This window comes from Saccostrea echinata, unplaced genomic scaffold (assembly GCF_033153115.1).
Source record: "Saccostrea echinata isolate AGI-Se365-2 ecotype Australia unplaced genomic scaffold, CSIRO_AGI_Sech_v1 ptg000064l, whole genome shotgun sequence".
In the NCBI taxonomy this organism is placed as follows: domain Eukaryota; kingdom Metazoa; phylum Mollusca; class Bivalvia; order Ostreida; family Ostreidae; genus Saccostrea; species Saccostrea echinata.
This window is the reverse complement of record NW_026889813.1, coordinates 6,621,730-6,639,116: the sequence shown is the minus strand read 5'-3', so window position 1 is coordinate 6,639,116 and position 17,387 is coordinate 6,621,730. Positions and strand designations below refer to the sequence as shown.

General features: G+C 33.6%; 1 protein-coding gene and 1 long non-coding RNA gene across 2 annotated transcripts in view; one reads left to right on the top strand and one right to left on the bottom strand.

Annotated features, from left to right (window-relative positions):
• LOC133175992 (uncharacterized) overlaps positions 1–7,848 on the top strand; it is a 189,839-nt gene extending 181,991 nt beyond the window's left edge. The window contains exon 2 of the long non-coding RNA XR_009719365.1: positions 7,717–7,848. This is a non-coding gene — a long non-coding RNA (uncharacterized LOC133175992). The remainder of the gene's footprint in view (positions 1–7,716) is intronic.
• Positions 1–17,387, bottom strand: part of LOC133175991 (transient receptor potential cation channel subfamily M member-like 2) — a 104,301-nt gene that overhangs the window by 70,188 nt on the left and 16,726 nt on the right. Inside the window, exons 5-15 of the mRNA XM_061311169.1 lie at positions 17,077–17,257; positions 16,048–16,211; positions 15,651–15,840; positions 11,697–11,806; positions 11,248–11,345; positions 10,828–11,036; positions 10,479–10,579; positions 7,436–7,570; positions 7,146–7,184; positions 4,393–4,452; positions 3,873–4,071 (exon numbers count right to left, since the gene is read on the bottom strand). Of these exons, the coding sequence (XP_061167153.1) occupies positions 3,873–4,071; positions 4,393–4,452; positions 7,146–7,184; positions 7,436–7,570; positions 10,479–10,579; positions 10,828–11,036; positions 11,248–11,345; positions 11,697–11,806; positions 15,651–15,840; positions 16,048–16,211; positions 17,077–17,257 (1,486 nt within the window). The remainder of the gene's footprint in view (positions 1–3,872; positions 4,072–4,392; positions 4,453–7,145; positions 7,185–7,435; positions 7,571–10,478; positions 10,580–10,827; positions 11,037–11,247; positions 11,346–11,696; positions 11,807–15,650; positions 15,841–16,047; positions 16,212–17,076; positions 17,258–17,387) is intronic.

The window sequence follows — 17,387 nt, the reverse complement described above, 5'->3', positions numbered from 1 at the left end:
AAGATATTTTCCTATATATGTCTATGTAGAACTTTGATCCCCCATTGTGGCCCCACCCTAACCCCGGGGGTCATGATTTGAACAAACTTGAATCTACACCACCTCAGGATGTTTCCATATAAATATGACCAATCATGGCTTTGCTGTTCTTAAGAAGAAGATTTTTAAAGATATTTTCCTATATATATCTATGTAGAACTTTGATCCCCCATTGTCGCCCCACCCTACCCCCGGGGGTCATGATTTGAACAAACTTGAATCTACACCACCTGAGGATGTTTCCACATAAGTTTCATCTTTCCTGGTCCAGTGGTTCTTGAGAAGAAGATTTTTAAATGATGCCATTATTTTTTCACTAATTCCTAATTATCTCCCCTTGAAAGAGGGCGTGGCCCTTCATTTGAACAAACTTGAATTCCCTTCACCCAAGGATACTTTGTGGCAAGTTTGGTTGAATTTGGCCCAGTGGTTCTTGAGGAGAAGTCGAAAATGTGAAAAGTTTACAGATGGACAGACGGACAGACGGACGGACGGACAGACGGACGACGGACAAAAAGTGATCAGAAAAGCTCACTTGAGCCTTCGGCTCAGGTGAGCTAAAAAAGGATAAACATTTATTTTCACGACAAAATGTCGCGAATTTAAAGCTTTGAAAATTGTCGTCACGTGCAAAATCCCCCATGGGAATTTTCAAAAGTTGGCATGTATGTAAAACTGCTTGCTAATCATGCAAAGATTTTTTTTCTACTAGATGTCCAGAGAAGATTTTGTAAACATTGCATGAATTTGATGTTTTTTGCTCCATTTGCCCACACTGGATAAGATTGGTGTAGTCATTTCATAGAAGCTGGAAATGTTCAAAAGTTTATGAATGTTGCATATTAATGCACAAAGCATAAAGATATACAATTGCATGCATATAGAAATAGGTCAACTAAGTGATTAAGGTGCCTTAAAAAAGAAGAAAAAATTATCAGCTAAAAACCAAGACATCAGAGGAAATTCCCAGTCTTGTCAGTTAATTGTTTTAATTTCATAAAGTGATAGACATAAGTAATTATCTTTATAGGTAATTTAATTTTGCTTCATTGCAGCTATGGAATCAATCTTCTTGCAAAGTAAGGGGTATTTCAGATATTTATCACTTTTTAATACAATATATTAAAACTTCTGTGCAAGCATGATCTTTAATTTCAATTTATCAATTATCACAAACACTATAATAATAAAAACTACTGCCCATAGATATTAACCTCAGCTTTAATGTTATAGTTAATCTCTGGTAAAAAGTACATTCTTCTGTTCTTAATCATGGGAGAATTGACGTCATTCACCCCTGAGGTGTGGGCAGATACTGGGAGGTATATAGGACATTCTGAACCCCTCATCAGACAATTTTAAAGCCATTAGCCAAAAAATGTAGGCAGATGTTAGATAATGATGTGATGTTCTCAACCCACAAAATGCAATAAAGTTTGAACTGTCACTATGCAGTGTCCAATAACATATATGGGCATGGAATTGAATGCCTAACTGTGTTGATATTGAATCCATTTAATCATTACAACTAGAAATTTATCATCTTAATTAATCAATACTTCTTTCTATATATGTATAATAACTGAAAAAAATATAGAAACTCTCAATACAAACCGTATAGCAACATGCACTGCTTAAATATTTGCTATCTGATTGAGATAATGAAATCAAAATGGCATGTATATATATAAAACTCTGTAAACAGTATATAAAAAATAAAAGCCCTTGATATCTGATGAAAAGTTGTTTTCATAAAAACATTCTACAGAATGCATGGATACCCCTGTATACTCATGCATCCATGTGTATTTAACAACTTGAAATTTGCTAATGCACTATGAGAAGTCTAAAAATTCCTTTGGAGAGTCTTTCATGAAATCATCCCCACTCCAGATGACTATGACTTAACTATGACAAACAAATCTTTGCTACATGAGAATGTTCACTAGGAAGAAGGTTTGAAACAATCAATTCTTTCTATATATGGTTGTAAATCTGAACATTGTGGCCCCACCCTACCCCCTGGGGTCATGAGTTGAAAAAACTTGAATACACATTTCCTGTGGATCATGTGTCCATATAAATTTTACTGCTCAAGGATTTACTGTTCATGGATAAAAGATTTTTCAAGTTTTTCCTACATGTTTTCCCATACATGTATAACATTACTAATATATACAGGGACAACAAAGACGATGACAACAATGGACAAATTTTGATCAGAAAAGCCCACTTAAGCCTTCTGCTCAGGTGAGCTAAAAATGTCCTTATTATAATACTTATGTGTAACATGTTTGACACCTGTTGTGACCCAGGTCTGTCTTGTCATCTTTGGGTCATTATTTACATGTAATATATAACTTTAAGGAAGCGATTGCAAGGGTCCGTGAAAAAAATCCGCTCAATGAATTTTTCTCATTTTTACATAAAATTTGCCTGACATTAATGGTATCATAATATGAAAATTTCAACCAAGGTCATCAGGGTTATAAGGATGATATGGTTGCCATGGTAACTGCAGTTTTTCAATATTTTGATATTTATGAGGTGAAATTTTATATATCCCATTATGGTACATTATTGAAACAACATAAAAAATTCCAATAGATATTAAATAATATGCCTTATATTCAATGAAAATAAAAATTGTATTGGAATATATTGATAGATGTAGTAATGCCACCACTGCTTTGGGGAGTATTAATTGTAAATTTGCAGTAATATTTTCACCTCAAGAGGAGTTCTCAACATCTTGACAAAAAATTACCCAATGAATTTTCCAAAAACTAATATATTTTGTACAATTTATTATAAGTGACTTATAGCTAAAATATGAAGTAGGGTCATCACATTCATTTTGAAGTTACATGCATTTCAATACCCCCCCCCCCCCCCCTTCCTAAAATATTATAAGTTTCATAAATTTTCGTATGATGATTTGCTACTGAACCTTAAATATGTATAGTCTGTAAAAAGACTAAGAAAAAACAGTATGTATAGATTAATAAATACTTTGATACACTTGTCTGAACATATTGAATGAATAGGGGTTATTTCATAGAACTTGTATCTGCAATAAATATATAAAAATCCTAATATCTTATTTGGCAAAAAATAGTGATTTGCTATTTAATATTTACATTTGCAAATATTTTTCCTCATATTCTTCACATCATTTTCTCATGAACTAGGTACATGAGTACATATCTCCATTGTGACGTCATAATGCCACACTTGACGTCAAAACTAGAAACTTTAGTTTAAAAAATAATTGCTGAATGACATAAATTTGGGTCGTGCTTATGCGCTTCATAAAATATGCCGGCATGAAGCGTCTTTGTTCATGTCCTCGTGAATTTTCAAAAATTATTATTTTAAAAATTATTTTTTGCTAGATTTGATATAGAACTATATAGTACACAAAAGCTAGACGTCAAAACAAAACATGAAGATGAAAAAATCTGCGCCGATGCTCCCCAACACTCTGCAGCGTCACGTCCTATTCTTTCTCTGCGTTCATGAAATATTGCCACGAGGACTTTTTGTCATTGGCGCAATCATATCACGCCCCTTATTCCGGAAATGGTTACCGTAAACTTTCTTCTTTAAAACATCACATGAGTCGATCACATGACGCCTTGCAATCGCTTCCTTAATGAAATTATACCTCATGTGCATGATAATGGTACATGGGAAAAAAAATTCTGTACAACTAATGATATTTTGGATAGACGCTATCCCAGGTCTGTAGATTTTACATAACAATGCCCACATATGTGAGTTCAAAACTACATGAATTGCAAGCAAACAATAATTTCACAGTGGAGGTATACCTTGTTTTTTCCCTGTTGCCATGGATAAAATCCCCTTCTTGATCCCTGGCATACCCATACTCTTTGCTGACACCCCATCAAGGAGGTATTCTACATCAAGGTCCCTTACTTTGGGGTCCAGTAGGTACCATGGGGTGTAAAAGTCCCCAATGAGGTCCTGAATCAAGCAACCCACATCCACCAGGGAGATGTACTTCGCCTGTTTACATTAAAAAACAATTTTAGGCTTTATCATTGGTTAAAAGTTTCTTTACAAAACATGGGAAACTTTTCTTACATAATCTAAAACCTAAGGACTGTTTATGTAAGTAAACTTGCCTTTCAACTACACACAAATAATTAAAATTATGTCTGCGAAAAATTATGATAACTTCTTTCAATTGCATGTATTTTCATACTTACAGATGTTCAATGATCTTGCCAATACATTATTATATGTTTTATCACAATTAATAAAACATTATATAATAAATAGATATTCAGTTTAAGCTCTGATCATCATTTAGATTCCTTCTCTTACATTTCCATTTTTTCGGCGAATTTTATCCAGCATCTGATACAGTTGAGTATTCTTGTTTATCTATAAAATAAAACATATAAAATAGTAAGGCCAGCTCTTATATACATAGGTTTTTTTTTTTTTTTTTGAAGATTTTTCAATGAAATTTAAAACTTATGACATTTAATTTTTAGAGGCACATCAATATATAACTGCACTTGTAAAATGAACATCTTTTTCCTCTCATTTTTCATCCAAGGTTATGACTTTATTGAAAACCAAGAATCATTGGAACCTACTGCTTTTAGTTTTTTAATGTGTCTGCATCAGATAGGATTCACTTGTTCTCATGAATTTGATGAGAATGAAATAAACAATCAAAGAATGTCTTGATGTGGTTTGTCCACAGCTAATACCTGTAATACTGTACATAGCACTCAATTAGTACTACAGCACTTCATACCTAGAAGCTCTGGATGAAATGTGTTGTTCAGAGCTTTATTGTTTAACAAGCTTCAAACAATGATTTATATAATTGATGTGTGTTGAAATACATGTATTTGCATTGAGAGTTATACTGAAAATACAAATGTATTTCCCTTTTTTTTTGCAGCTAATTCAAATCTTATTTTGCATGCATGCCAATAAACTCTTCTTCATTTAAAATGTCATGCAAATCATTTTTAAAATTAGATTAACTAATCGCAATATGCCAATATTAAAAAAAAAATAATTTGTCACACTGAAATGTGCTTTTGCAGTCAGCAAGCAGATACAAAAAGTTCACTTTAACTTAATTCACGGAATTCAATATTTTGATGTTGGAGATATCGAAGTTCAACTGTATGTACATGTATTTGTATTACTGTATCACTTACCTCCCCTTCATTAATTAAAAACTTTAGAGATGACACAAAAGAACATATGCAACAATGATGTCGATACATGTATTCTATTGCAGTTATGGTACAAAAAAAAGTTAACTTATATTTTGCAGACTTGATGCACTGATTTTAATAGACTTGAAAGAATTGAAGTGAAGAACAGGTGGAAGGATTGACTATTTATGCCCCCTTCCCCTCCTCTCTCCCCCCCCCCTCCCCCCCCCCCCCTCCAAAAGAAAAAAAAACCTTTGCACATACAGAACTGCTTTTGTCAGATGATAAGGTTTGTATTTGCCTCAATCCAAAGTAAACATTTTTTCTTAATACAACCTGGGCACTGACATATTACGATGCTAATATTCCTAAATGCAAAAATTAAAACAGTTTTTCTCATTTTCTTAAACGTACTACCTCATACATAAATATTATATAAACAGATGATTTTTCTCTACTCTGATTAGCTGAAATCTGAATGTCAAAATCAACAAAAATAAACATCATGTGCACCTCACAACAAGCAAACTTTCAATTAATACTGAAAACATAAGTACTAGTATGCAATCATTGCGTTATGTCATCATATTTTTCCTGGTTCTGATCGTTGACTTTATAATTATGAAATCCTAACAGACTGCCACTTCAAGCAGTATTATCTGACTTTCAAATTTTCATCATCATTGTAAAGTGATAAAAAATTATACCTATAAAAACTGTCAATATAATAAAACAATTATTTACTTGTAGTTCAATGCATCCATTTAGCTTTGAGTTAAGTGAATAAAACTGAATATATTTTTTTCTGTCCGGACTGTACCTTACAAATGATGCTCATAGAAGTCAATGATTGATAAATATGAATTTTCAGTGAAGTTTCATGAAAACAAGCATATTCTGTTTAATGATGTCACAGGTTTTGTATGAGCAGTAGTGGATTACCTATGGAAACAAATAAGGAATTTAAAAAAAAAAATAGACAAAATCAGTCTGAAGATATTCTTCGCTTGGAAAAGCATACAGGATTAAAACTTTGCTGTTACCAGATGAAAGCAAACACACATTATATATATGTTTATGTTAACCACATATATTAGCAAATAATTGCAATAAATAAGATTAAAATAAATATGATTTCTACTCAATGTTGCATAAGTTTTCCATCAAGCTTTTATATAAAATTTTGTATCCCACAGTGAGTGTTAATTATTACAGGTATGAAAATGTTAATTTTGTACACTGGAACTGACAAACTAGCTAATTTGACTACTGTGGGAGCATGCTCAAGTAGATAAAATGTTTAAATATGCTGTCTATTGTTACTTTTATGTAAAATATTTTGAAAGTGAGAAAATTGAGGCTTTTCTATGTCTTATGGGTTTTCTACCTGCAGCTCTTAAAGACTAAAGTGCTAATGACAAAAAAAGTAAACTTTTTTTTAGGGGGGGGGGGGAATCTGATATAAAACCTGAAAAAAGATGAGTGAAAAAAAATATCTAAAGTACCAAGAACATAATGAGCAAATGAAATGCCAAGCACAGTTGTGGTAGAATAGGTCAAAGATGTACCCATGAAGCTTGATTAAAATAATCATTTTATTCAACCAAAAAAAAAAGCATAGGTTGTTAAAGAATTATCAACTTTTTAAATGCTGGTTAGATACAAATTGACTATACAGGCAGCCCTCTAATGTGCATCATGTTTTGCAAGCTGGCAAAGTGCAAAAGCTTCATTAGTTTTTTGGTTTTTTTTTTTAATTTAAAAAGCTTGTACTGATACTTTGTACTAAAAATTTACTGACTTCACTCTCTAAAGAACAATGCAGAAGGTTAATAGACAACAAATTTTAAAAAAAATTAATTGTTAAAGTACATGGAGAATGCTCAATATTCTGACCTCTTGTACAGTGTGGTGTGAAGAAAAAGACAGGTCTCTCTAAAATCATGACAACATATAGACATACATCTATTTGTTTTAAAAAGATTTTGAAAATAAGTATTTCTAGTTGCAAAATACAGGTAGGAAAGAAAACAATTTTTTTTCATGCAAGAAATAAGAAATGAAACTAGAACAAATAAACAAAAGATAAAAAAAAAAAAAAAAGAACAACTTAAAATTCAAAAATAAAGGTCAATTCAGAAAAAAAAAATTAACGAAAGATAATTAGGATGTTAATTTTGACATACCTGATTATAGAGCTTAAGAAGCCTTTTCTTGGTTAGGAAGTCTTTTAGGTTGACCCCATTGTCCATCAACAGTTCTACAAAGCCTACCCGGTTCAGAATTAAGGCAGATTGCATGATCTCAAACAGCATGTTAGTCTGAAGAAGACAATTGTTCTTTAAATGTGTGATCAATCAATTCTTAATAACCTTTTTTTTTTCAGAAATTCTAAGTCTACACTAAAGGATCCCCCCTTTTTTATGTGAAATATATGGAGATAACGAACAGTATTCAAGCTCAAAAGTCCATTAAACATTACAAAATAGGTGCAGAGCAAACATGGACCTCCAAAACATCAGAGGTGGAATCAGGTGCCACGGAGTAGTGAGCATCCCCTGCCGACCGGTCACACCCACCGTGTGCTCCTTGTCATGATCGGGAAATAACAGAAAAATCCGTCGACAATTCAGTGTGTAAATAATGGCCTAACAATTAGTATGAAAAAAGTCAGTCAGCAATTGACTCAATGATAAATTGTATTTGCTGACAAGGTCATTGTATCAACCATAGAACTTACCAAATGATGACTTTAAACGAGACTGCTGATATTCTTGTTTCATCAACTTGTTTGTCAATAATTTACCTCGTTTTAGAAATTGTACATACACAGAGCATGCTCTTGCATATCGAATCAAGTACTTTTTCACCAAATACAAGTACATGTACAAATAAGTTTTACCAGTATGTGCTTCAACATCATGGTTGTTTATTTGTTCATGCACTTTTAAAACAACTACAAAATGTAAGTGGAAAACACTCATGTCTGAAACTATGAATTTAATGTAGATTATCTATTGTAAATAATAAAATATTATTCAATTAAACTTCTTGTTTCCCACTTCTCCTTTATCATGTTTTAAATTTTCCTCTTGCAGAAAAAAGCAGTATGGAATATTAGAAGGATAAATATTCTGACTGGATGCAAGCCATTCTCTCACCTCTCTGTATACAGAGTATAGTAGCAATGAAAGTAGGTGTATTGTAAATCAATATCCTAATGGAACTAATATGCATGAAGTCCTAGCAACTGCTTCACCTATAGTAGTTATATATTTTGTACTTCTTTTACCAGGAACAATATTAAGTGCAGCAACTATGAGTAATGGCACCATAATTTTTTTCATTTATCAAATATATCTCTATTATTTTGAGAGCTAGTAATCATAAATTAGCACACTAAAGTTATACAAGCTCTAAACCCTGACCCACCCATCCATCACCCTTTATTAATTCCATCTAAAGTATGTACAAGGATATTGCTGCACCTAGATATCTCCACTATCATAGCACTGAGAGAGAGAAAAAAACCATCCTATAACAATATTTGAGAGCATTTCAGCAACTAGACAAGCAGTTTTAAAGCCCTGGTCAATCGCAAGCAAAATTGCAATTTATAATGCATCATACCAATTTCTTAAATCTACGCTGATTAACACCATCCTTTAACTGAAATCATAGTTCTATGATTAAAAATTATAGCACATTAGGTTTTTTTCATAAAGACTGACAGAAATAAATGTGTATATTTATGCATGGGTTTGTTTGGGTGAGGCTGGAATAATTAAGGGTCTGATTACTTCAACCACCCTAAAAATAAACGAGAGGCCCATGGGCCACAACGCTCACCTGAGTAACTTTGGCCTTGCTGTTTTTCACCCGATTTCCCCCTTGTAATACCTATTGTGGCCCCGCCCTACCCCAGGGGTCATGATTTGAACAATTTAGAATCTACACTACCCCAGGATGCTTCCACATAAGTTTCAGCTTTTCTGGCCCAGTGGTTCTTGAGAAGAAAATTTTTAAAGATTTTTTCTACATATTTCAATGTAAAACTTGGATTCCCTGTTGTGGCCCCGCCCTACCCCCAGGGGTCATGATTTTTACAATTTAGAATCTACACTACCCCAGGATGCTTTCACATAAGTTTCAGCTTTTCTGGCCCAGTGGTTCTTGAGAACAAGATTTTTAAAGATTTTTCTACATATTTCAATGTAAAACTTGGATTCCCTATTGTGGCCCCGCCCTACCCCCGGGGGTCATGATTTTAACAATTTAGAATCTACACTACCCCAGGATGCTTCAACATAAGTTTCAGCTTTTCTGGCCCAGTGGTTCTTGAGAACAAGATTTTTAAAGATTTTTTCTACATATTTCAATGTAAAACTTGGATTCCCTATTGTGGCCCTGCCCTACCCCCGGGGGTCATGATTTGAACAATTTAGAATCTACACTACCCAAGGATGCTTCAACATAAGTTTCAGCTTTTCTGGCCCAGTGGTTCTTGAGAACAAGATTTTTAAAGATTTTTTCTACATATTTCAATGTAAAACTTGGATTCCCTATTGTGGCCCCGCCCTACCCCCGGGGGTCATGATTTTTACAATTTAGAATCTACACTACCCCAGGATGCTTTCACATAAGTTTCAGCTTTTCTGGCCCAGTGGTTCTTGAGAACAAGATTTTTAAAGATTTTTTCTACATTTTTCAATGTAAAACTTGGATTCCCTATTGTGGCCCCGCCCTACTCCCGGGGGTCATGATTTTAACAATTTAGAATCTACACTACCCCAGGATGCTTTCACATAAGTTTCAGCTTTTCTGGCCCAGTGGTTCTTGAGAAGAAGATTTTTTAATGACCCCACCCTATTTTTGTCTTTTCTTGATTATCTCCCCTTGGAAGGGGGCTTGGCCCTTTATTTTAACAATTTAAACTCCCCTTCACCCAAGGATGCTTTGTACCAAGTTTGGTTAAAATTGGCCCAGTGGTTCTTGAGAAGAAGTTGAAAATGTGAAAAGTTTACAGACGGACGGACGGACAGACAGACGGACGGACGGACGACGGACAACGGGTGATCAGAAAAGCTCACTTGAGCTTTCAGCTCAGGTGAGCTAAAAATTCAGCCCCCAACCATCCCTTCCTGAAATAGTTTCTCTGGTCTTAATCATTACAACATTGTATGGCCAATAAAATGCAAAATAATACCGATCAATAAATATTCTACGTACCTGAATGAAACGGTCATCCGTAAAGATTTCACTTTTGGCAATATCTATTCTGTTCCAGGCTAAAGCTAACTTTAACTGGTCAAAGATCTGATCCTTATTTGCTGTAAAAAAAAAAGTTTAAAAATAAAATTTATTATTCCATTTTGAAAAATTTAATATTAAAACAATCTGATATTTCTTGAAATTTAAATCAGCAGAGAATTCGATATGCATTAAAACCATTTGACTTACATGTAACAAAATACATGTGCATAATCAGAGAAGAAGAAATTGATGTCAACAACATAGTTATCATAAAATCTTAAACTTCTTTCTCTGTCCTTGACCTCAAGCATGATTATGATCTCACCCCTGAGTAGTGCCTGGAGAATGGCCTTATCAATGTCTTTAGATGACCCTCGACCTCCAATACTAAACTCAAACACCGTGATCAGGTCTCGATTTTTCAGGGTCTCCTTCACCATCTCACAGTAACTGACAAGATTCTTCTTTCCAAAATTCTCTTCCACCTGATTTCTTATTTCTGCTTCTACCGAGGCATCAAATATTGTCTGTGTTCTATAATACAATATCTCAGGATAAAAAAAAATCAATGTTCTATAATTGGATGTTATTTTACAAAGTTATAAAAGAAAATTATCAGTAGTTCAGTCTTAATATCCATGGATATCTTTGCATCATTTTGACAAAAAAGATTCTCAAAACTGGCATAATTAAGGTATGAAAAATATAAAAATGCAGTCACACTTTCTGGAACAAGTTCCCTTACATCTTCTTTGTTTTGCCCTCTTGATCTGTAGCTTCTATTTCCTCTCCTGAGGAATTCTGGTAAGCAAAAGCTAAAATGTCTGCTGCTCTTCCAGAACCCTATACAAAGGAAGTAAACTCTCCAATTATTCACAATGTTGATTAAATAATTATTATGCAATTGCAATCTTATACTAAGAGCTCCATATATGTGTAACCAAAGAGACATAACTCAATCTTATTCCTTCATAAAATGAAAGAGTAGTGGATGTGTATGTTTGAAGATTAAAACTACATGTACTTGAAAAGATGAAGTACTTAAACTAATTTAAAGTAATATCATAAAATGTATGACAGCATTAGTAATGTACTTTTTTGAAATAACACATACACCTAAACTCCAAAAAATTACATGTAGTTAAAGAATATTAATTAATGTACATTGAATATCATATTAAAATCTTACAATACCTGAACTATGACAATAGGTGTGTTATTGGCTACAGCTTGGTGGGCCGTTTCCAATGTACCTGGACCACCTTCTAACACTAGCAGTACCACAGGGACATATACAGAGGCATCTAAACAATACAAACAAGACAATAAATCATTTCACTCGAAAAGAAACTACCAAAATCAAGGTCACTTATAATGCAGAAATTTAAAATTGTGATTCATTAAGTTCTTAATGGATTTTCTGAACACAGTCAAGGTATTACTTTGTATTTTTTTGCCTCTTGCATATAATCACTCATGCAAAGTACCTATTCATCTATCTAGTCACTGTAAAATTTATATCAGCATGTACTATTTTCTAATACAGTATGAGGATTATTAATTTGATTGATGCACACTATGAGCTAGCTCACATAATTATATCCCCCAGTGGATTTTTTTTAGAAGTGCTGCATCTGTTTCTTTCTTACAATAAGTCTTATGAACCTGACTCAGATTATACACTTTTCTGCTGGTGACCTTGAACTTCCCCAAATGACCTTGGTAAAGGTCCTAATACAGCCTTAGTTTATACATGTATGGAATCTTTGTGCCAAGAAGGAGTTTCCAATGTTTCACAATTGCAAGATATGACCATGACAGGAATTATACATTTTTTCTAAAAGTGATCTTGCCAAAATGACCTTGATTCAAGGTCAAGACACACCCTCATCTCATGACTAATTTTTGTGTGAAGTATCAACTTTCAATATTTTTTTGCTAGAGAGCTATGGACATGACACACATCATTTCAATTTTTTTCTGCCAGTGACCTTAAACTTCCCCAATTGACCTAGAGTCAAGATCACAACATATATCTTTAGCTCATAAGAAAACCTCTGTAGCAAGTATGAGCTTCCATTGTGTCTCTGTTGCAAAGTTATGGACAACACACAGACAGACTAACAAGAGGAATTCTATATCAGTATCGGCCCCCTCAAACTTTGTTTTACAGGAGGCATAATTACCGGTAAAGGCATTACAGTTCAATGTACCAGTATGTGTCAAGTAAAATGTCAGAAACTTTTGATTCCTCCCTCATTTAGGTTATTACTAAAGATCTCTTAATAAAATGAAATGGCAGAGAGATTATACTTATAAAAACTTCTTTTAAAGTTTAACCAAATAAAATTTTTTAGAAATTCTCATAAGCTAAGAGTATTAAAATCTGGGTTTACGTTTTATTTCATACGTTTTAATTTGTGCGGATGCAAATGTACATTACTTCATTAATGTCAATGAGGTCACATACACAGATATAGCACAAGGTTCAACTGCCTCAAAGCACAGTCTGACCAAATTAAACAAAGCATTACACAATGTCTGACAACATAATAATTATCAAACAATGAAACACATTTTTAACAGTCATGACTTGATACCAAAACTTGTTTCAAGACTAGAAATATGCCCCGCCGAGGGTATATTAGTAATGCAACATTTTAACACAAAGTGAGAAAAGTGAGGTCAAGGTCAAAGGAAAGGTCAAGGTGAAAAAATATTGATGCAGTTGAATAGCTTACATCAGTATGTATCAGCATATGAAGTTTGACACTAATTTAAGAAAATGAGGTCAAGGTCAAAGGAAAGGTCAAGGTCAAAAATTCTTGATGCAGTTGAAAAGGTTACATCAGTATATGTATTAGCATATAAAGTTTGATAAAAATATTATGAATGGTTTCTTTAAAACTGAGCTTAACACTAATTTAAGAAAAGTGAGGTCAAAGGAAAGGTCAAGGTCAAAAAATATTGATGCAGTTGAATAGCTCTCATCAGCACGTATCAGCATATGAAGATTTACAATAATTTAAGAAAAGTGAGGTCAAGGTCAAAGGAAAGGTCAAGGTCAAAAAATGTTGATGCAGTTGAATAGCTCTCATCAGTATATATCAGCATGTGAAGTTTGATAACACTATCTTGAATGGTCTTTAAAACTGAGCTAAACACTAATTTAAGAAAAGTGAGGTCAAGGTCAAAGGAAAGGCAAGGTCAAAAAATATTGATGCAGTTGAATAACTCTCATCAGTATATATCAACATATGAAGTTTTACAATAATTTAAGAAAAGTGAGGTCAAGGTCAAAGGAAAGGTCAAGGTCAAAAAATGTTGATGCAGTTGAATAGCTCTCATCAGTATATATCAGCATGTGAAGTTTGATAACACTATCTTGAATGGTCTTTAAAACTGAGCTAAACACTAATTTAAGAAAAGTGAGGTCAAGGTCAAAGGAAAGGTCAAGGTCAAAAAATGTTGATGCAGATGAAAAGCATACATCAGTATGTATCAATATATGAAGTTTGATTACACTATCTTCAATGGTATCTTTAAAACTGAGCTAAACACTAATTTAAGAAAAGTGAGGTCAAGGTCAAAAGAAAGGTCAAGGTCAAAAAATGTTGATGCAGTTGAATAGCTTACATCAGTATGTATCAACAGATGAAGTTTGATTACTCTATCTTGAATGGTCAAGGTCAGAGGAAAGGTCAAGGTCAAAAAATGTTGATGTAGTTGCATAGCTCTCATCAATATCTATCAGCATATGAAGTTTGATAAAAATATCTTGGATAGTTTCTTTGAAACTGAGCTTTGAACAGAGCTAAACGCAAAGTGTGATGGAAGAACAGACGGAAGACGGACATGACAAACACTATATGCCCCTGCCATATTCATGGCGGGGCATAAAAATGGATAGGACAATACACAGGTTTCGAAATTATCTCCCTTGGTGCACTCTTTCTTTACAGAGGGGGGTTTTGTTTCCATGCAAACTGGCAGGTGGGACAGTAATTTATATTAGATATGTTACATCATCAATTTTCCCGTCCATCATAACTGATTGTCGGGATGAACTCTTCAACTCAAAAATTACCAAATTTAAAAGGCGTTATTTTTTTCTATGAAAAAAATCGGAACAAAAGAAAATATCACAGTGAATAAGACTTATCAGAGGAGGGACAAGATATGGATCTCTAATAAAAACTGCATGCACATCTGATCATTGCACGTCTGCATTCTGAATGACACACCGACTCTTCCTCTTATAATAATTTGAAGGAGCCCACTAACTTTTTAGAAAAGTTTGTACAATTAAGGAAGCGTCTTTTTCAAAAAGACTATGAAAGGTTTTCTAAGTTTTTTTTTTTCTATCACATTAAATGACTTTTAAAAACCCAGCCATTGTTCATTTATGCAGATTTGTATATATCAACAACCTAGCTGTTCCACTTCCATGCTGATATGGATACTTTTTGTGCCTCTATCGTTGGAGAGTTACAATCTTGAAATTTGCATATTACGATTTGTACAATCAAACATTCAATCTAAATTAAAAGTCCAATGAATAATAAATTTTTAACTTCTCTAAAAACACTTCAAGGGGTAAAATTTTTGTGGTTTGAGGAAAAAAATTATGGTTCCTGGGGATTTGATTTCCAGGCTGGTAAGCAAACATAATACTGTAGATAGAAAATTTTAACATTTTGTGGTGGACTTGTGGGTCTCTTTAAGCAACAAAAATTACCTATCCCCCCCCCCCATTGGAAATTAGCGATTTCACAGTATTTTGCCATGATAGAACTTAGTTGATTTAAAAAGCTCAGTCAGAAAAAGAACAAAGAGGTGGCCTTTTTTTGTTTTTTGTTTGTTTGTTCTTTTTTAACATTTGTATAATGCTCACTTCCTCATTTTAATAAATAAAAAAAAAACGATTTCAATATTTAAATGTAATCTACAGCCTCACAGCATTGCCTTAAAGCTGGCTTTAAATACATTATCTAGTAAATACTAGTATCATCACAACCTAATTCAAAGTACATTTACCTTTTTACAGTTACTTTATTTAAAATATCTTAAATCATTAAAAAAAAATTTTTACATGTAAATCAACAGAAACTGTATCTAAAAATACAAGTAACCATCTCTCAATCTCACTTTTGCCAGTGTTGGTTTTCATGTTTGCTATGGAGTTCTCCATTCGGGCTCTGAATGGAATCTCCACTCCGAACTGATGCTGAGTTCCATTGTCAACCAACACAAAGTGAGTGTGATTTGGGTCCAGGAAACTTTCCTTTGGTCTCTGTTTCTTGCCAAGTCTGTATGAAGCGGGCCACTTTCCTCGACACTGATAGAATAAATAATTGTATCTTACAGTAAACTGTCATTCACATCAAACTTTGGATAAAAGTTTTTAAAATCATTAAAAAAAATCTCTAGAATTGAAGAACAATTGAAAAAAGAATGTCAACACATTTGTGCTAAATCTTCTGCAGTTCATATAGCTTGGATTCTTTTCCCATTTTGATTTTAGAAAAAAGAAGGGGGAGGTTACCTCAGGATCAATGAGGTCCTCCTTGTTTTGTATGCAGCCCCAAGTTGCCACTCCTATGACAATGATGGGATTAGTAGAGGCAGACACAAGCCCATAGTCTCTGACTGCTTCCCCAACATGCTTCATCACCCCTGCATTTGTCCCTCCCGTAATGATCCAGGCACCTAGAAAACAGAACTATAGACTGAAAGAACTGTGACAGCTCAGCTTAATAATAACAATGCTATGTACAGTCTAAATTCCTGTCACAACAAAATCAGCATATTCTTCTTTGAATTTATTCTCTGACTTCAGATTTAAATTTGCTGTCATAAACTATTTTTAATCTATATTGTCAAGCAATTCGAAGTATATGTACTTTCACTTGTTGCAAGACCAAAAAGGATAATATGAATAATGCTAAGTTTATAACTTTACGCCATATGAACTTAGGTCTGAGTACTGATTATTCTTTACATATACAGTTGAATTCAGTATCTTAAACACTGATATCTCAAATACCATGGATATGTCAAAGTGAGTTTAGAAATTCCAACAACTTTTTCTTTTTGCATTTTAACCAGTTAATATCTTAAATCCTCCAATACCTACAAGTTATTTTCTTGGCCCCATTAAGTTTGAAATACCAGTTTTCAGGTATCACAGGCAACCATGTTAAATATCTAGCTATACATGTATATATAGGCTTCTACACATGTTAACTATTACTTCTATTTCAAATTACAAATCAGCAGTCCCCATCATTATCAAAGTTTCTGTTTCAAGTTTTCCAGACCCTCTGCTCCTATTAAGATTACAGTCAAACCTTGTTATCTCAAACTTGATGGGTCCGAGAAAAAACTTCGAGATATCCGAGGATTCAAGATATCCAGGCAGGATAAAATACATCAAGAATAAGGGGTTTTGACTTCCAATTCACTTCGACATATCCATGGTACATGTATTTGAGGTGTTCAAGATACTGAAGTTCAACTGTAATTTACTCATATGTACTCACACCTGTGAACAACTACACACAAAACTACAGACCTGTACTGCGTGCCACCTTCATGAGACCACGGCGGAACTCCTCTTTGATTTTCTGTTTCATGGTAAAGTTTTTGGCACCACCCGTGACTGAGATTAGAAGGTTGGGTTTCTCCAGACCCCACACGTCCATCATTAGCTCCATCATGTCTTCCATCTTGGTGTTAACGTCCACACGTACATACTGTCAGGTGATTAATTGTAAGGTAATTAATATCTATCATTTTTTGTACATCTTCACTTTTTTAAAATAAATGTTAAAAAGGTCTGTTTGTAGTGAAACACAATAGCTATTTTAGAATTTTTACTGGTGT